This window comes from Budorcas taxicolor, chromosome 3 (genome assembly GCF_023091745.1).
Source record: "Budorcas taxicolor isolate Tak-1 chromosome 3, Takin1.1, whole genome shotgun sequence".
Taxonomy (NCBI): Eukaryota; Metazoa; Chordata; class Mammalia; order Artiodactyla; family Bovidae; genus Budorcas; species Budorcas taxicolor.
The window spans coordinates 36285720-36306907 of record NC_068912.1 but is presented as its reverse complement, the minus strand read 5'-3'; the positions used below and the strand labels follow the sequence as shown (position 1 = coordinate 36306907).

The 21188-nt window shown below is 37.5% G+C and overlaps 1 protein-coding gene across 1 annotated transcript in view; it reads left to right on the top strand.

The window, feature by feature from the left end:
- Positions 1 to 21188, top strand: part of NTNG1 (netrin G1) — a 361173-nt gene that overhangs the window by 291892 nt on the left and 48093 nt on the right. The window contains exons 5-6 of the mRNA XM_052636703.1: positions 12781 to 12948; positions 18489 to 18623. Of these exons, the coding sequence (XP_052492663.1) occupies positions 12781 to 12948; positions 18489 to 18623 (303 nt within the window). The remainder of the gene's footprint in view (positions 1 to 12780; positions 12949 to 18488; positions 18624 to 21188) is intronic.

Genomic DNA, 21188 nt, shown 5'->3' with positions numbered 1-21188 from the left:
GAGTATAAATATAAAATATAGGCTTAAACAAATATTTATTATATTAGAATATGGAATAGAGCTTAATTATAAAGTTAATTTTCAAAACTCACTTCTAAATTGGTTTAGTGTAAAATTTTGTCTTCACTTAAAATTTCTTGGCAGAGCTTATTAGCAAAATGATTAATTATAGTATTACTTTCACTTCATCAGGTAAACCAAGCCACTGAATACTTAACATTAAACTTGCAAGCAGCACCCCCAGATATGACCTATATTTACCTCTCCTACAGAAAAAGATGGAGAAAACCATTTCAGAGAACTAAATTGTTCCTAATTTGATGCTAATAATATACATAAATATATTTTCAATATAAAACTATAACAGTGATTTGAAATTTTTTCTAAATAAACGATTTCTAAAAATCACTTGTTTTTCAAAGTGACTATCACAGTTCAAGTAGGCTTGTTCTGTTAATTCCATTTCTCCCCATCACCAAAGTACTCACATGGAAAGTAATATTCAGTCAATAACTTGCATATCTTGCCTACATATTACCAAATATCTATTTACTTAGTAACACCTACAGATGTGGAAAATTATTACATTCTTTTTTCCTAATTTCAGAATTCATTCTTTTTTCATAATTTCAAAATTCATAACTTTTGAAGATACAGCGATATCTAACCCTTTGCTTTTACGTGGATGTAACATACACACAGAGCAACAGTAGATCAGCTTTTCTAATAAATATTAAAAAGCCAAAGTTACAGTGAAAGTTCCGTGTCTTGCAAGAATGTTATTCACTATAACCTAATTATGAGGAAAACAGTCTGATAATACCTGTTTACAGTAGCCTACCCACTTGATCAGAGAAGGCAATGGCACCCAACTCCAGCACTCTTGCCTGGAAAATCCCATGGACAGAGGAGCCTGGTAGGCTGCAGTCCATGGGGTTGCTAAGAGTTGGACACGACTTCACTTTCACTTTTCACTTCCATGCATTGGAGAAGGAAATGGTAACCCACTCCAGTGTTCTTGCCTGGAGAATCCCAGGGACAGGGGAGCTGGTGGGCTGCCATCTATGGGGTCACGCAGAGTCAGACACGACTGAAGCGACTTAGCAGCAGCAGCCACTTTATATCAATTACTCAGTTATTAAATATTTCCTTCTGGAAGGCTTTGCCCTTTCTCAAAGGGATTCAAGTTAATTACAGAGACAAGAAGTAGACATAAAATTTATCCACATATCCATGAAAAATAAGGAACACAGGAGGTCACATGCTATAGCAGTTTAGAGGCAAGAACTCTCCTTGCGGACTTGGATGGACTCAAAGGATCACACTAGAAATATAGTTTTGAACTGATCTCAGTGAATGGCAGATTTGAGTCATGAAATGGCTGCTTTAATAGTTATCTTCTATGTACCTTAGCAAAAATAGTTTTAAAGCACTCAATCCTAAATCCGGTTATTTTCCTGCTTTTCCAGTCATTTCTTTTAAACATGGGTGAATCTAAGGAAAAAATAACATTAATTCTTAAATTTACAATCTTTATCATTATTTCTGGATTAGAACCAAAAACTTTAGAGATACAGTTTCAGTTAAAAACGTCATGAAAACATATACACACCCATACATACAAACCTGAGATATGATCAGAGTACCTTGGTCTGTTTTCCTTAAGCCAGAATCGCCAGTAATCCTTCTCTTTCTTTCTCTGAGAAATTGCGTAAAAACAAATAGGAAATAAATCCACTTCTTTGCAGAGATAATGGCTCACACTTAAAACATACCCTAAAGAATCTCTCCTGAAGACTAATGTAACCAGCTCATATCTGTAAATATAAATTGCAGAGAATGGAATTCTCAAGTGAGAAATTATTTCTTACCCGTTATCTTCCAGTTTCAGGCAGCAGCTTTATATAATGATTTGAATTGCTGAAGTCCCTATTTAGTTATTTGTAAGAACACTCTACTTTATTACAAAAGTTAATACATATAGCTTTGTTAGGGAACGGGCTATATATTTAATGTCCATTCAATGTTTTGGGAATCATCAATTGCTTGCTTTTGTCTGGTGTGGGAGTCATGTTGTGTTAAGTGCATCACAGCCAAGTTAAAGAGCAGATGTGTGGTTTGTGTCTTTGTCCATTTAGTTTTCTGTTTAAACCAAAGGGTATTCTAGCTGAATATAACAAACCCTGATTTTTCCTGATGCATACAGATCCTCCAAAGTTTAATAGGAAATGGCCGAATATTTCTTCCCTTGAGGTTTCTAACCCCAACCAAGGTAGGAGCATGTCAAATTCCTACTGATATAAAATCCCACATGTTTAGGGGGAAAATCCCACATTCTATTTTTTTAAGCACTAAATAAGAGCATTATCATCAATGTCATGCCTTCGAAAAAAATCGTAACTCAAATATTTTTTCTAATATGAAGTGTCCCAGAAGTATTATAGCAACAAGTGTAGGAAAGATTAGATGGCACAGAAGCTATAAGACCTTTATCAAGTTTACATTGAATGTCAGCCAGTCCCAAGAGAAGTCTAGTGTTTGTTGCCATCGCAGTGGGGAGTATAAATAATACATCTTAAAAACTTTTGAGTGGCTCAGGTGTCCTCACTGTCTCCTTTTTGCTTTGCTTAAGTAAACTAACTGGTAGTTTAGTTGTATTGAGGGTTAGGGAAAATAGTGAAGGCAGTACTGCAACCCCGAAGAGACCTGTTTTTTGCCTTTTTTAAAACTATGGTTCCATATTGATTGACAGGAATTTGGATCTTTCTCTCCCACTCTCCCCCTCCTCTTCCCTTCTACATCATAGTGTATTTTCTCTGTCGAGGCTTTCCCTCTTTTAATCCTGTATCAGTTAATAATTTCTGTTAGGATTAAGAACAACCTGTTTTCTTTCTATCCTTAGAGGGGTAATTATTTTCTGACTTCTAACATCATAAATAAATAAATAAAGGAAACTGAAGACAGCAGTGTGATTACAGAGGAAAAAATAGAACGTTTAAAAACTGGCCAATCAGATTCATCAGATGCAGTGTAATGTTAAAATTATATTAACATCTAGCCTATAGATATATATAGCCATGTATAAATAGTTCATATTAATAGAAAGTTGTCTTCTTTTGCATCTTTTCTTCTCACACGCACAAAAAAAGGCACATCTTTGGCTTCCACCTTCCTTTGTTATATACAGGATGTTCCTTTTAAGCTCTAATGAACACAGATGGAAGAGGAAATAAGCAAAAGGAGAGACCAGGAAATAGCTGCTAAGCAAAACAAAATATATTAGCAATTTGTTGAGGAGTCAAATTGGAAGGGCTGCTTTTTCAGTCCTTGATCAGAGTGATGAAATCAAGACTGTCCTAGATACATGTATTACTAGCAAATAGAATTATCTTAATCATCTGCTCCAAATGATTTTTTTCAAATTTCTACATACGTATGTGGAAGAAGAAATACAGATCAAGCTCACCCCATTCGTATAATTTTGTGAAGACTGTGGGGAGGTTTAGCGCCTTTGCTCCTTGGCAAGTTCAATGAGAGCATCTTCAGTGAAATGTCACTCAGTATTTCCCATTGAATTTCATAGCTCAACAAATTATACAAGACAGGATCTAAGACTTAACACTTCACAGTGAGTTTTCTGCTGAACAAGATTATGCATTGTTGAAAACTTGAGTTTTGTGCTGAACAAGATATGCATCGTTCAAAACCTGAAAGAGACCCTTTTATTATTTTTGCTACATTTTCTGAGTGTCACAAGAGTGAAAGCTTTCAGAAATAATCTTTAGTTAATATTAGTTGCAGTTTTTAGAATGTAGATAATGAGTTCAAATACATTTATTTGAGAGGTGCACAGTTGAATACAGTGCTTGAACTTGAAATTTTAGCTAAAAGTGTACTGTCTGTCAGAGGTCAGTTCTGTGCAGGTGTAATTTATCTGGTCAACATCTGCAGAAAGCATCAAGCTCTATCCTGTTTTTGCTACTTTCACAAGTGGCTATTCATGAATAACTGAAAAACAAAAGCAGGCAAACTTTAAAATTGCTGCAATTAACAAACTGGTATCATAAAAGTAACAATTGTTAGGAAAAGACTACATTTTTGAAAGACAGGTTCCAATTGACTCTGAGGCTGAGATCCAGGTTCTGCTAAATGGTTGACCATTGTTAACTATGTTCTGTGATGTCTAATCAGTTCAGCAAAAGTAATTTAACTGGTTTATATGCAGATGGGCTACTGTTACACAGAGAGAAAGACATGGTGAATTGAGTTAATGATGTTACTAATTAATTCAACAACTCCACTACTATTATAAGAGAAAGACAATAGAGGATCCTTATATCCATAATGTTATTGAAATAATCTGCATAACTGGATTATTTATTTAAATGGTAATTCTTTTTGCATCTGTAAATAAAGCTTCCAAACTTTATTAACAACAAAGTCAAACCATTTTCAGCCAAATACAAGCTTTCTCTGTGATTGAAATAAACTCCCAGAGGCAACAGATACAAAGAGTATCTACTTTTCAAGTGGGTTGATGATAAGTAATTACAATTTGAACTTTTCTCTGTTGTTTCTAATGTGCTGTTCATTCTTTTAAACCTATCCAGTTGCTCCCAAATTAGCTTTGTCAACAGTTTCTTCTGTTCAAGTTGCAAACCACAAGAGAGGTAGGAATTCTTGGATTCATACAGTGATTTCATGGTGTTATGTGTTGTGAAACATTGCACTGTATGAATCTGGAATATCTGTGAAGTGTACCCATCAGCTTATTGGTGAGGCATGTTGATTGATAATGATCAATGCATCAAATAGTACTGAGTACTGTCATAAGAGGAGAAAAAGCTTCACTTGGAAATTTGACTGCTGCAAATTTAAAATGCTGCAATATTTGTTTTCTGAAAGATTAATGTGCAAATCAGAATTACAACACTTTAGGTTCCTGTTTAGAACATGAATGTTAGAGCTATTTACATTGTTACTCATTTGCATTGAAACTAAGGAAACTCACAGTGAGTTTCAAGAATGCTTTTCATGAGAACAGAATGGCAGGTTCATGTATGGTGCCCATTTGACAAATGACGTATCTTGGAATTTCCACTTCCCAACATTGTTTGAACGGAATTTGAACAAATACCAGTGAAGAGCTACACTGGATTTAGCGTTGATTATGACCCAAAAATAATTGTTACGTTACTTTCTTCAAATGAAAGTGAGCAGAATCTCGTCTGTGACTCATGAATGGCCCATTCCAGCTGGCATCTGTCATCGCATCTTCACAGACTGAAGATTTTTCAGGAAACATAAAGACTCCTGTTTTTATTTCACCATTTTCCTTTAAATGTCCTATGTGACAGGTGTCTTGTTTTCCATCCTTGACTGTTGGGTACATGTCATGTTTCTTTGGGGGGGGAGGTGGTTATTTTTGTTTTTCATAAAACATCTCTTACAAAGAAATGTATTTATTAACAATATATGAATTTGGTTTGACCCACTTGGTGAAAATGATAATTATAGCTTCCCTATTCCTTACTGAAAAGAGTCAAATCATTTTCCAGACTTTAATAAACTTGAACTGGTCCTGCCGTGGCATATCCAGTAAAGGAGGAAGCTGGGCAGAAGATGGGAAAGGGAAACTGACAGGATTTAAAGCATGCCTTAAACTTTCCTCACGATGTGCTTTTACATAGCAAACACTGACAGTGCCCTTTAAAGGGGTATCCAAATTGAAATTTGAAATTTGGAGAACTAAGTTCTTCAGGAACAGAGCAACCACCTATTTGGGCATGTGTACGTAGCCTACTGCAGTCATTGACACCATGGTAGTGATGTCACTCCTTACCTGTGATAGGCAGACCTGCAGAGAAACCAAGGAGGTGAAGGACAAAGGAACCATTAGAACCTTTACAGAACCCTTCTCTTTTCTGTCGTGTCAAAGACTGCATATACAAGAGGCCTCTTGACTTGAAATTTGACCCTGCATTATTGAATCTCTAGTTTCTTGGGCGTCACAGTACTAATGAGATCTGAACACATCTCCAGAGGCAAGAAGATGCCACCTAGTGAATTAGAGATATCATAGAATAATCCACACTGTTATCAAATAATATATATGGAAGGGCTTCAAAAGTTACGTAAGGTTGCAAGACAGGTTTGGGGGTGAGGTAGGAACCAGGAAAATGCTGCAGCCACTTTATTCCTGTGGCTGGGGGTAGCCCCTGGAGGCTTGGTGACTCTGCTAATGTAGTGAAGGGAAAACGCTTTTTAAGAATTACAGTTCTTTCACCTAAAGTCTTTTCCCCAAATCCTCTCTTTTTGAGTGACTAAAGTTAATTTTCACCAGCTCTGACTTTGAATAAGCTTTCCTCACTTGGCCCCAAAATTAATGGTGGCAGGAGGAGAAGGGGATGACAGAGGATGAGACAGCTGGATGGCATCACTGACTCGATGGACGTGAGTCTGAGTGAACTCCGGGAGTTGGTGATGGACAGGGAGGCCTGGCGTGCTGCGATTCATGGGGTCGCAAAGAGTGGGACATGACTGAGTGACTGAACTGAACTGACTGACTGATGCTACATTCAGGGTCCATTATCTTATATTCTGTGATGTATCTTGTATTACAGTACATAGGTAAAATAATAATGGAATTGAAGGAAACATGGGGAGTAGTAAGAAAGAAGAGACCAAGACATTTACCCCTTCTCCTAGTCTTAATATTCTTTTTCTTTCATTCTTTCTCTCTAACCTTTTTTCTTTTTTCTGTAACTCCTACCTACCGAGGCCTTCCCCAGCCAATTCCAGTCAGAAAGTCTTTAAACCTTAGAAGAGATTTGGTTCTCTCCTAATCTTTGACAACTTTGAACTCTCCTTCTGCTGAAACACTGCTAGCTTTTATTGCTCTTAACGAGCCAGTTCTTAGGGCTTCCTGGGTGGCTTAGCGGTAAAGAATCCACCTGTAATGCAGGAGTTGCAGGAGATGCAGGTTCGGTCCTTTGATCAGGAAGAGCCCGTGGAGCAGGGCATGGCAACCCACTCCAGTATTCTTGCCTGAAGAATGCCATGCACAGAGGAGCCTGGGGACTACAGTCCATGGGGTCCCAAAGAGTCGGACATGACTGGAACAACTTAAAATGCATGCATCAGCCAGTTCTTAAGTAACATATCATCGTAACTGCCTTATATGATGTCATGTATGTCAGATGGAGGGGTTTGCTCTCCCAGGGGACTCTTGGTTGTCACAGCTTAGGAGTTGCTATTGCCTCTAGTGGGTAGAGGTCAGGAATGCTTCTCAATAGCCTACATTTAGGAAAACCAAGAATGATTTGCCCCATATGTCAGTAGTGCTGAGGTTGAGAAACTCAGCGCCACACTCTTTAGGCCTGGGCCTCATTCTTCTTGTCCCCTCTTATAAGGTGGTTCTCGATCAAAATGCATTGCTATGCCATACTATGCAAATGTTTTAGCTTGTCCGCAGTAGTCAAAACATACCTGAAAAATAAAATGGAGTCTACAGTGTGATTTGAGATGGAAAAGCTGTGTAAAACCATAGCAACTTTTTGAGAATTTCCTTTTTCCTACTGAAATTGATCTGTATAGACATATAGTCAACTCTCAACTAAAATATTTACTGACTCAGTTACAGCTTGATATATGACTGCTGTTTTTCTGAACTCTTTAATATATGGAATATAGCCAGACTCTTATGGCTTTTGAAATGAATTTAAGCATGACCTTCCTCTGTGTCTTCCTCTGTTTTCCAAAAGAAGATGCTTCAGGATCCTCACTGATTCACTGACTCACTGATTCATTCATTCAACATATTTTGAGTACTTAGTATATGCTCGGTGATGTGTTGAGTTCTGTTTACATCTGTGAACAAAATGGACACACTCTGCATGCATGTATTTACATTCAAAATATAGGGCAGAAATTTTTAACATAATTTTCAGATACTCTAAATACTCCAAAAATTTAAATAGGAGGAGGGGGAGATTAATGTGTTTGAGTCAGGAACTGTTATTTCAGATAGTCACAGAATTTTCTCTGAGCAGAGACCTAAAAACAAAGTGAAGCAGCAATTCACAGGGAAATCTGGGGGAGGGGTAGGTCAGAGGAAACAGCAAGTGCAAAGGCCCTGGGGAAGTGCTTGGCAAGTTTTCAGAGCAACGTGGAGGCATTGTACAGTGAGCGAGAAGGAGTGTGACAGTAGAGAATCCCTGGGAAGCTAGGGGGCATATCAATTGGGAATAAATGAACTGAAATTCTGCCTTTTATTCTGAATGAGGCAGGAAGTCATTAGGATTATGGGCAAAGGGATGTCATGGCCTAATCTAAGTTTGGAAACAGTTACTTTGGCTGCTGTGTCGGGGAGACCATCACACGGATGGAAGCCAGGAGAGCAGTTTGAGAACAACAGCAGTAATCCAAGTACTAAGGATGAGATGGTGAGATGTAGAATGTATTTTCCAAGAGTAGTCACGAGGACCTGCTGATTGGTTGGTTATAGGGGTGGGGAGGGGAAGGGAATGAGAAAAAGATTGGTATCAAGAACAACTCCAGGAATTTTGATCAAAGCAATTGGTGGAATGGAGTTGTCATTTATCAAAATATAGGGCTGGCTGCTTAGGTAAGTAGCAGATTTGGGAAGGATAACCTATGAGCTCAGTTTTGAATGTGTTAAAATTGAGATATCTATTAAATGTCCAAGTGGAGACATTAAGAAGGCAGTTGCATATATCGGTTTGGATGAAGTCTCACCAACTAGCTGGGAAGTTGGTCTAGGCTGGAAATAACTATTTTGGAAAAGTCAGGTGGCACAGTGGTAAAGAATCTGCCTGCCAATGCAGGGGAAGCCGGTTTGATCGCGGGGTCGGAAAGATCCCCTGGAGTAGGAAATGACAACCCGCTCCAGTGTTCTTGCCTGGAAAATACCATGAACAGAGGAGCCTGGAGAGCTACAGTCCATGGGGTCACAAAGAGTGAGACAGGACTGAGCAACTAAGCAGGCACACACACAGAGTATACTGCTGCTTATAAAGTTATGAGGCTGGGCAGCAAACCCTAGCTCTGGGTTAGCCTAAAGAGCAAATGGCGCAAGGTTTGAGCCCTCAGACATTTGAGAAGATACAAGAAAATGCAGAAGAGGGGGGGAAAGCGGTGATAGGTGGGGAAGGAAGTGAACCAAGAGAGAGTGGTGTCCCAGAAGCCCCCTGATTTGGAAAGGGTTGCCAGAAAGCCCTATGGTCATGAAGTTAAAGTGAGACTTGTTTCGAAATAGTTGGAAAGAGGCCCAGCCACACTTAGCTGCTGGGGTATAGACATTGAGAAGTAGAGGGTTGGATTTAACCAGGATCAGATTTTCCCAGAAGTCTGTAATTGAGGGTGGGAATTTGGGGATGAGGAAGATAAGACTACATAAAAGGAAGTGATTATAAGGATGGGCCATGTACTCTATACTTTGTAAAAAAAAAAAAGGGAAAGGATGAAATGGTGGGTAAGTGAATTAGAGGACCAGTGAATTATGGTCTATTAATATCATCCCTTCTGGATCTTAATAAGATTGTGCAGCTCTAACTGTATCATTAATGATCATTCATGGATTCTGCGCCTATGTGAAAAGACTGGTTCCTAAAGAATGGGAAATTAACCAAAAAATTAACAGAAAACTGAAAAGTAATATAGAAGTTTAATCATTACATTTGAAATGTCTTGAATTTATATAGTGCTCTGGTGTTTTTGAAATCCCTTTCAAATATCTTCTTCTCATTTTGCGTTCTCAAATATACCATGGCCAGAGAAGACAGATTTATCAAAGTCTCAGAAGAAGCTTAGAAGTTTTAAAGGAATAAAGTTACTATTAGCTTGTTTCTTAGATTCTAAAGATATTTAGAATATCCACATATCTTCTGAAACAAGCTTATAATATTGAGTGTTTAGCTGTGTGCAGTTTTGTATGTAAATTATTTCTATAATTTATATTATTTAAATCTCCTGTCAAAATTGATAAATTAGTTTTCAAATGAGACCCAGAAACAAATAGTTAATGTCATATAAATGCATATTGTTTATTGCATTCAAAGAATAGTAGTTAACAGTGAGTTTCTAACATGGATTGGGTCTTTATTCAACTTGAATGTCTACAGACATGGTTTTTTTTGGTGGATAAAGCTTTGTTAGGTGAAGTCCAGCATGTAGTGCTGGCTGCTGGGCAGATCTTACCCAGAAAGGAGCCGTGTTATGAAACTTCTCCAGCCCTGTTCTCACCTATTCCCCCATGTTATGTCTTCGCACAGTCTATTCTCACCAGAAATGCTCATTTCCTCCTCTTTTAAAAAAAATAAACCTTACCTGCCCTCATAGAATATTCAATTTTAAGTTAGTTTTTCCTAATTTTCCTCAAGTTAAATGAGTTTCTCCTTATATAACTTTGCATATCTGTGTGTGTGCTGCTGAGTGTGTGTGTGTGTGTGTTTTAGCACATCCTCTTATTTTTTTCTAGTTATCTGAGCGCGTTTGTCTTACCTTAAACAAGCATCTTGACAACAATAACTGACTTCTGTGTGGTTCTGAAAAGTTCCTAGGATGAATTTATGTACAAAAAAGATTCTCTTAAAAAAACTCTGGATTAATTGCATTAGGTGCACAGAGTACTAACCTAGGGCAGGGTTGAGTGAAGAGCAAAAACCACTTAGGGGAATCTTCTAGAGAGGGAGAGCCTGAGGCCCTGAGTACCCACTCCTCGGGAAATCCAGGCAGCTCTGAAGAAGTCCTTGGGAAGCAATTAGATCTGAGATGTGGGTCTCCTCCCTGAAACTACTGCTCTGGGGTGGCTCCAGGCCAGAAAGATTCTCCCTGTTCCAAACCCTCAACTAAGGAAAGTTGGAGAAGCCCTTTGGGTTTCTGAGGGAGTCAGAAATGCCAGCCTAAACTAGGTTGAACTCAGGGAGATATAATGTATGGGGGTGAAATGTTTGTCTTCTAAGAGAATTTAATTTGGTGATACATAATTTTATTATTTTTCTTGTTGCTGTTATTATTACTAATTTGGCATGACTTAGACTATTTGCAGGATTATCTTACCCCACCTCCCATATGGCCTCCTTCCAGAACTCTCCTCTCTCTGGTTCCTCCGAATCCCCACTCCCACTCTGCATCCCCAGTACACCAGCACACAGTGACAAAGCTGGCCTGCAGTAAACAAAGGGCCTTGCCTTCAGGAACCTCCCGTTCTTCTTGCCTTTCTCTTAAGCACCTGGGGTCTCTAAGATGCTAACCCTATTCCTGAGTATCTCCCAGTCTTCACTGTTTCCAGTGTCCTCCTCTGCTTCTATCCAAATTTGATTTCATTCTGTTGGGACCTTGCCCTCAACTCTCTGCTGTAATAACTGGCTGTCATATAAATGAATCTATACCATTCTGATGAGTGGCTGATGTTAATTTAAAATAAAAATCTAATCACCCTTCTTCCTTATTCATTTTGATGACACTCATTTTTACTCTGGTCATCAAATGCAGTGCTTCTAAAATTTTATTCTAGGGCAAAAGAGTAATTCAGCACTTTACATTGTACCTAACACATAAACCAACTGAATAAATTACTTATTGCATGAATGAATGGGCTCAAATAGTGACTGTTTGGCTTCCTGGTGGGATAAAATAAAAGCCGGACATTATTGAGAGGGATATTTTTAGACAAACAAGGTTTGCAGTTTCATAGTTGACCTTCCTTATAATTGTGAGCTAGGCCTAACCCCATATTTTGAGAAAACAAAACAGATTCCCTACCAAGTTACTTGTCACACTTTCTTTCTATCTGATTTAATAACTACTGCACCAGTAGAGGCTTTTTTCTTTTTAAAAAGTTGAATTAGATTAATAACTTGCTTTGGTTGAGATACAAGAGAGAGACAATTGAGTCACTCTCCACCCTTCCACAACTCCTTGTCTAATTATCACCATCACCCCTAAACCTTAGAGGAACCTCCAACACTTTGAGAAGACAAAGAGAAATCTAAGGGTACAGCAGCTGCCTGACTCTTATTTTGGAGTAGACTTAGCTTAAAACTTGCAAGAAAAGGAAATCTTAATCACACTCTTTTCATACCAATAATCTCCCTGTTTTTTATATTCTCTCTCACACATAAGCAAACATGCAGATTTGGCCTGATGAAAGGATTACAAAAAGCCATATTCTCTTCTTACCGATTGGAAGGAACAAAAATAAACAATTGTTTAATTGTCTAGACTCGTATTAAATTTGTCATGATTTCTTCTATGAAACTCTGACTGAGTTACTATCTTGACATAAATGATAGTACGGCTCTAAACAAAGGAGTCGTGAGTGATGGCAGAATCAGGCCTTAGACGCTGACAGTCTTTCCTCCTTCTCTTTTAAGACTGCAAATATGAAGAGAAGATGAAGGAAGTGATGCAAAGACAGTGAAGTTTTTAATGTGCAAAAATTAGACTTTTGCATCATTGGAAACAAGCTTTCCCAAATTTTAGAAGGTGTACACCTGCAAATGCTTCTGTTCATATTGTCTGCCAAGAATTAACACCCTCTGATCATGTTCTGAATGTCCAACCTTTCTCTCCTGCTTGAAACAGATGCTACTTCATGCCAGTCTTAACCACCTGTGGTCACCATGTGTCATGTGGAATCACATACATGTAATGCCATTCCGCCATCTTTTCTCCACTTCTCATTTTATCTGAGCATGTAGTGTGCTGATACTCTGCAACTGTATACACTCTGTATACATTTCTGTTCTTCCTTGCAAGATTGTGAATGCTTCGGCCACTCCAATCGATGCAGTTATATCGATCTGCTAAATACAGTCATTTGCGTGAGCTGTAAACACAACACTAGAGGGCAGCACTGTGAGTTATGCAGGCTGGGCTACTTCAGAAATGCTTCTGCACAGCTGGACGATGAGAATGTGTGCATAGGTCAGTTCCATTATAATTTCAGCTATTGTTCTGTGCCTTTCAAGCGATGGGGAGCTATTTAAGGTGGAGAGGCTGGTGGTTTGCACCACAGCTGAGCCAGAATGAACTTTCTTAATGGAGAAAACCTCCTTGTGGTGGACTTGAAATTCACTTGTGCTGGTTGAAATCATAGTTGGGGGATGTATTTTGAATCCTTTCTTTATTGTTGCTTTAAAGATGATGAGCTGAAAAATCATGTTTAAGAGGTAGAAAATCTTCTTTTTATTTTTCTTCTTCTTTGTTTTTGCATGAAATCTTAAAACCTGGTCATTTCAACCTGATCTTAAAGTCTTGAAGTTGTACATTCTGCTTTCAAAATATAAACTCATTTTAAGAATTTTAATTATAGATATGGGAAACTAAGACACAAGCTTTTGTAAATAATTGGTAATCAACAAATATTGATTTTAAATACTGCCATTTGGAATTGAAAGCCACTAGGAACTGGTAATGTAGAAGTTTACTTGACTTTTCCATCCACAGTAATGAAATTCCATTTATTGAATTTTCCTATAGCCCAAAAGGGGAAGCAATTTTTCAAAACTGCTCAAGGCAATTAATTCTTTTAGTTTCCAAAGTACAGGAGCCCTGGAAAAACAGGGCCACAGGGTTCCCTTGAGCATTCCTTCCACCCTGTATGACTACTGATCATGTCAACGCTGGAGAATCAGGTGCCCTTCCCATCCAAAAAAGCTTCTCCTACCTTTTACAATGAGGAACCTATCTTTAAGAAAGGGTGGTGATGCAAAAATAAATAAGAAATGGAATTTCACTTCCTAATGTACTTTGGAGAAATGCATATATTCAAAATGGTGAAGGGTAGATATGTATCTATTACCAAACAATAGGTAATATATAGGCAACCAATGTTAAAAGTAGATTTTTTTTTTCACATAGAGAGTAGATAGAATACACAAACTGAAAAATGAAAGGTGGTCCTTTCATCAAAAAAAAGGCATCAAACTATTCTGCAATTCTAAGATCATTGTTTTCTAATCTGATTGTCAAGGTTGTATAGGTATTTGCCAAGTGTCACTTAAAATAGCTGGACAAGTTTTTTTCAGTTAAAATGGGTCAAGTTTTATAATACTGTTCATGTCTATAGTATGTTCTGTTTTTCAAAGTGCTTCCTTATTATTTGTGAATTAGTGGAGAAATCCCTGGACTTAGAGGCTGGAGAGTTGGGTTCAAGTCCCAGTTTGCTATTTAATAGCTGTGTGCCTTAGGTAAGTCATGGAGAACTCCTGGTCAAATTGGTATCATATGGGATGCACAGGAAATACTTGGTAAACTGTGAACTGACTTGCAACTTTTTTTAACTTAATCCTCATTAACAAAATTGTGATGGTAAGTATTCCACTGATAATTTCCCCTATTTTCTAGTTGAGAAAAGTAAGACAGACTGACCCAAATCATACAGCTTAGTAAAGAGTCAGTTTCCTGACTTCAAAACTTGAAGTCTCTCCCAACTACCGGGACACAATTAGCAAAGCTAAACTTGTCAGACTTTTACTTATGGTATGCTTTTAGGATGAAAGCAGCAATTCTACTATAAGCTTGTGAACAGAAGTTCAATTGCCTTTATAACATTTGGGTTACAAAGATTTGAGAATATTAGTAAAAACCAAAAGGTACATAGCTGTCTGAATTTCAGGTGCAGTTACATTTTGCTGAATGTCATTTGTAAAAATATATAAATGTCATACTATAAATGTGGAAACAAGTGAAAAGGTAAAATAAATAGGAACACTGGGAACACGGGAATAAAACCTAATAAGTTTTTTCAAGACACAAAACATTGCAATAAGGAGTAAATGTTTTACAATAGCAATTTCATATTATTTTAAATAAATCAAATAAAAAGACCTTACAAGAAAATATTTTATTTCATAAAATTTCTCATAGCAGGTAATTAACAATATCCCAGTATTTTTACTCAGAGTACTCTATTCTAATGATGTCTTCCCCTTTTCCTATTCTAAAGTAATCTGTGAACTACAAAATCAGCACTCCTATCAAGTTCTAAGAGGCATAGTTCTGTTATACATCCATATTTGATTATACACAGACAAGAAGCTAACCACTCAGTTTGTGTGTTTTAAATCATGTAAAATAGAGATGAATGGAAAGCTTAATATACATTATTCTGTTTATTTCTACTTTTTAAAAAAATGAAGAGCACACTTGTTTTCTCCCTTTCTAGAAAGTTTGTTAATTAAAATTATAAACCTTGGAAAGATTTTATTTTACAGAGGTAAATATATCCCTATGTAGTATTTTATACTCTTCAAACCAAGTAGAGTCATTAGTAAATACAAAGATGAGTATTTTTATATACCGTTAAGATTAGCTACAGTATCCCCGTAACATACCCAAATTCTTTAAATTGTTGCCCTTTTCTTAAGAAGCAAAACTGTTTTTAAAGACTGAACTGAAAAATTTGACTAGCTTGTATGTTCTACAGTCTCTTTTGTCTTTAGTCGCTGTAAACATTCAACACCTTCCTTAAAGACCTATAGATTCCACTTTTCCCACTTGAGGGGCCAAGTGTAGGGCCATCAGGCTGCCAGGGCACGAGGCTGAGGCTTGGGTTTCCCCTCTGAAGGCCATTGGAAGCCTGTGGCTCCATTACCAAGATTTGCCCCATAGGGCAGCAGGAATCTAGTTGCTATTCTCTACATTTAAGTTCCCTAAAGGGCTTGCAGTAGGACTAAGAATTAAATTTGAGAAGATACACCACAAGTAATTGAGAGTTAATTTTAATACCACTTTGTATAGAAAGCACTAATGAAAATGAATGGATGTTTACCGAATTCACTTTCGCAGAATTAGGCACTAATCTCTGCAAATTTGAACTTCATCTAAGCCACCTTCATAGTTAAGGGGGGGGAAAAGGCATTTGCCGTTTCTTTGACAATTGGCAATGAAATCCACCACCCTGGTTTTGAGAGAACAGCACCTATCTTTGATAAAATAACGACTGTGTTGAAATAGGTGTCTTAAACTATTCTCATCATTTTATATTATGGTAAATATAAAGTTCAGGCTCTCCCATGTTGTCACAGTAATCACTGCTTTGTGATTCTTGGCAGATTTACCCATTTTCATACAAATTCCATGCCAGCCGTGTTCCCAAAGATGCATGTGTGAAGCAGCAGTTCCATGAAAATGGCATCCTTGCATGTGCTTCTGTTTCATATAAGCCGGAGCATTTAAACAGGAAGCTGGATAGACAGCTCTGACCTTGGGTAATCACTGCTAATAATCCCTGATAACATGCTTGACATCAGAATGAAATGCGGGGCTCAGCATTTGCTACTAAACACATCTTCAGTTATGATGTATTATTGTTTTCATTCCCCTGGAAACCCAAGATCAGGTAATCAGAGGCACATTCTATAAAACAAAACAAACCCAAGACACTTCTAATACCTATAAATCAATTGTAGTACAACTTTTTAATCAGACTTCCAAAAGTATTTCATGTTTTTTAGTTTTGTAGTCCTACCTATTCTTCCTAGTTTCAAGGAATAAAATATAATTCCCCAAGGCTATCCTCATCACCCCAACACTCACCGTTGACTTGAGTTCCAGAAATGGTATTTTTAAACTAAATTACTTTGTATGTAATGTGGAAAGTAGACCCCACCTCTCTTTGTCACTAATTTTCATAACCGAGTACATTATTACACTTACCACCTTTCATATGGCAACCACTGAGATGTGCTGTGGTTTAGATGTTCCACATTTTTTAAAATTTTGTTTACATTTTTTACATCGCAAACCTTATATTAATCAGTTGTTACAGGCTAATTGACTGGCATAGTTTGTGGGTTCATACTGACCAGATGTGACTCTACTCCCTGTCTTACAAAATGCTGGTGGTTCATTGTCAACTTACATACTTTAGATAGTAAGAAACATATTATAGTAGTTTTGCTATAGCTATGTGTGTATATATATATATATGTTTTATATATAGACTATATATATATATACATATATATATATATATATATAAACATTTTAATCCTGGAGAATCCCATGGACAGAGGAACCTGGCAGGCTACCGTCCACGGGGTTGCAAGAATCAGACACAACTTAGCAACTAAACCACCACCACCATCATACAGACACACATTAAAATAGAAAACGCCAATTTAAAATAAAACTCCAATTATTAAATCAAGCCAGACAAGAAGAGAGCAATTTAGACTTTATTTAGTTTTAGTTTTACCTATGTATGTCACTCTCAGCCTCACATATGTTTATATCTTAAGAGTGCTGAACTTCAAAATTCCCTTAACATGAAATAAATAAGGATTCCAAGGTACTCCACAGTCTTTGAAGAAATTATTTGGTTAGTTCCTATGACAGAACCACACCTCTAGACCTATCTGTATAACAGTAAACCCTTAATCTCCATTGCCAATTTAAGACACTAAACTTAAAGATACTAAACTAAAATTCTCAGGGTTTCTTGTAGTTGGCTGCTTGGTTAGTTGCTTGGTGTGATTTTATTTGATTTTTAACATGAAAATCTCTTAATGATACCATATTAAAATAAGGGAAATCAAGACACAGAGGGGCATAATAACTTGCCCAGTATTATACAGTGGGGTTACAAAGAAAGAAACTTCAGCTTACAAATTCCAAAAGCTGCAAACTAACTGCTGTTAACTTTCTTAGCTAATGGAAGCCTAAGGAATTCTCATTTTTAATTCATCCTTTAAGCAAAGCAGAGCTTCAGAAGTAAAAATATCCTGCATAATACTATGTGAGAAATCCAGAAATTATTCTATTTACTTTTTATTACACAAAGTTATATTTTTCTGTCCACAGACATTATAATGATATGAGGCTCAAACTGTGCTTATGTTGAAATTTATTTAGGATTACAAATTCATTTTTCTTCCATGATTGTTAATCTAAGTTACATAAAACTATACTAACATGCCTAGCAGATACAATATCTAAAGGCTGATTGCAACACAGTATGAATATATGTATAATGCACCATCCCAAATCATAAAGTAAAACTGCCTTTGAATGAACAAAGTGCATTCATATTGCACTTTAGCAATGTTCAGCAGTTCTCAAATATTGAGTGTAACAGATAGGCTCGTTTGAATAATTTAAAACAGATTTTACACTGATGGCATATTGATTTATCCTTGATACACAAACTTCTCATGGCATTCATTAAACCGTCTAAAAATGCCCTAACAAACGGAACCTCCATTATAATCTTTTAGCAGTGAAGAGCATGATGTCTTATTTCCTTAGAAGTTTTCAACTGACTTCCACCCATAACATAAAAATGCTATCATGGAAGGTTGAGCAAATAAATAAATGGATCTGAAATAGCCATATTTGCCAAAGCATTTCATTAGTGGACATCTTTCTGTAAGTGATCCATTTAAGTAAGTGATGCTCCTGTATTGATACCTTACAAGCCATGTGGACTTGTCTCCAGCCTGTGTGTTGTCTTGTTTCTACAGAGTGTTATTGTAACCCTTTGGGCTCAGTCCATGATCGTTGTAATGGCTCAGGATTTTGTGAGTGTAAGACTGGAACGACAGGGCCTAAGTGTGATGAGTGCCTGCCGGGAAATTCCTGGCACTACGGCTGTCAACGTAAGTAACTCTGGGAGCTGCCCTCTGCCTGCTGCAGCATGGCTGATTCTGCTTGTCGAGGCTGGTGCGTGCAGCTTCTCAGAGCAGAAAAAGACCCAAACCGCTGACAAGCTTTAAAAACTACTTCATGCCCCAGCCTACATATAGGAGAGAGAGCAATCCATCAGCTGTCCAGCCGGCTCCTTTGAAGCCCATCTTCGTTTCTTCTGATGGTTGGAGCAACTTACATTGAAATATTGTATGCAGATCCGTGTACCTGGCCAGACCATAAATTAAGTGGCACAATAGGGACCCAGCTTAGAAATCCTTACCACGGAATGAAGGGTGATGGGTATGTGGTTAATATATTTCTTGAACTACCCTGGAGCTCCAGAGTTCATAAATTAAATGGTATTTACATAACTTATTATTACCCTTGTATCATACCCATCACTGCCTCTGAACCAAAAACCTAAAGGTAATAAATCTAAGGGATATTTAAATGCCAGGATAAAATAAATGATGAAAATCAATGTTGATTTTAAGCCTCTGAGGTTAGGCACCATGCAATGAGCTTTACACAGATGCCATTTGGTTCAACCTCATTTCTCTGAGGATTATCAGACCTTCTTAAAAGCTTGTCAAGGCAGGTGGCATGTCGGTGTATTCCGGGAACAGAAATTTAAAAATCTGAGCAGAAGCTTCCTTCTGTCATTCACAACCTTTTCTGCTTTTTAATTCTGCACTAGCTTTCCATTCTATCTGTACACAGTCAGCTTACTAATATTAAAGAGCCACCAGGCAGAGCCTCTGGAGAGTGCAGCCTGATACAAAATCATGCAAGCCATGCATGTAACTTGAAATATTTTGTTATCCATATTTAAAAGTAAAAATAAATAGAGGTGGATTTTAACAAATTATTTTATCCAAAAAACCTGAAATATTATCATTTCAACATAGAATTAATGTTATGTTATTAAGGATATATTTCACTTTTTTCAGAGCCTTTGAAATCAGATGTTTTCTGCTTACAGAACATCTCAATTAGAACTAGCCATATTGCAAGGCTTAATAGACACATATGTCTACCATATTGGACAGCATAGCTCTAGAGGGTTTTTGCTTAGTTTTCACTTGAAAAAAAAAAAGTGTCAGCATGCAGGAACTATCTAAAGCCAGTTTCTACCAGAGGTGAACAGAATATTTTACCTGCTACTTATGAAATGTATAGTTATCTGGAGGCTACACTTCTGCATATTATAAAGCCAAAGTGAAATTTGTTGCCATACTAATGCCATGGGCATCAGTGAACTGTGGTGATAACCGAGAAATTGGGCTTTGGGCAGGTCAAGGGTAGGATGGGATCTAGATGCTGGAGAGTGAGCCTCTCTCACCATGCTGGAAAGTCATTAAAAGAGTCAAATAGTGTCAGAAGTCAGGCAGCACTTCTGTACATAAGCTCTGGATACGGTCATCATTTGAAAGTTATACACACTGTAGGTTCCCAGGAAGCATTTTAAGGATCTGAATGAGTTTAGGATCCCCAAAGCAATGTGAGAATCCAGGACTGAGGGATAGTTGTCATCTAGATATAGAGGCCCACAGCAGGCCAGCAGTCAGGAGGAAAGAGAGACAGAGGAGAGACCAGCATCAAGACTCAAAGCATAGGGAATGAGGAGACTTTATAATGAAGACACACCTTTCCAAAGGGAAAGTCTCATGTTAGCTACCTGGTGCAGCAGGACCTAATGAACGAGTTCCTGAAGTGTAATCAAGGAAAGACATTGGAGAAGAAAGTAAATGAATCCAGCCTTAGAAGAAATGTATGCCCCAAAAAGGCCTAACTTAATTTTTCTGTGTTAATTCCTGGAGTTTTATAAAAAGATATAATGTCATCAGATTTTTTCTTCTGGAATTAGAAGACTGGATTTAGGCATAGATATACCACATAAGTGCTATATAATGTACAAAATGCTCTGTGCCTCAACTCCAGCACCTTATTACATCCTAGTTAAGTAGATCAGTGAGATTACAGGAGTAAATACTTGACCTTCATGAGTATTTCTTGAATACCTACTATAAATTTGGTATTGAACTAGCAGTAGAGGCTAAAGGATCAAGAGAGATAGCTGCTTTGGGCATGTGGATGTGAAGTTCACAATCTGGAGTGAGAAGCTGACACGCACCCAACAGTTAGAAGGTAATCAGACCAAGTGCTCTGAACGTGCCTTTAGGGAAGCCCAGGTGGGGTGTAAGGCACCCTAGAGAGGAAGACATTTTGAGTCTTTAGTATTAGTATTAGTAAAAGCTTTCCTGGATGGAACTTCTTGGGCAAAAAAAGTACATGAGCTAACATGCTCTGCTTCAGAAATATCAAAAGGTATTGATATGATTAGAGGGTAAGGAGTATGCATGTTGTGTGTGTGTTGTTTGTGTTGGGATGGGGGTAAAATGTTGAAAAAGCAACCATAGACCAGATCATGTAGTGTCTTGAACGCCAAGCTAAGAAGTTTTATCTCATCAGGGAAGAGAAGTGAGGACGTTCCTACAGGGATGATATGGGATCCACCGTACAGTTTCAAGCAG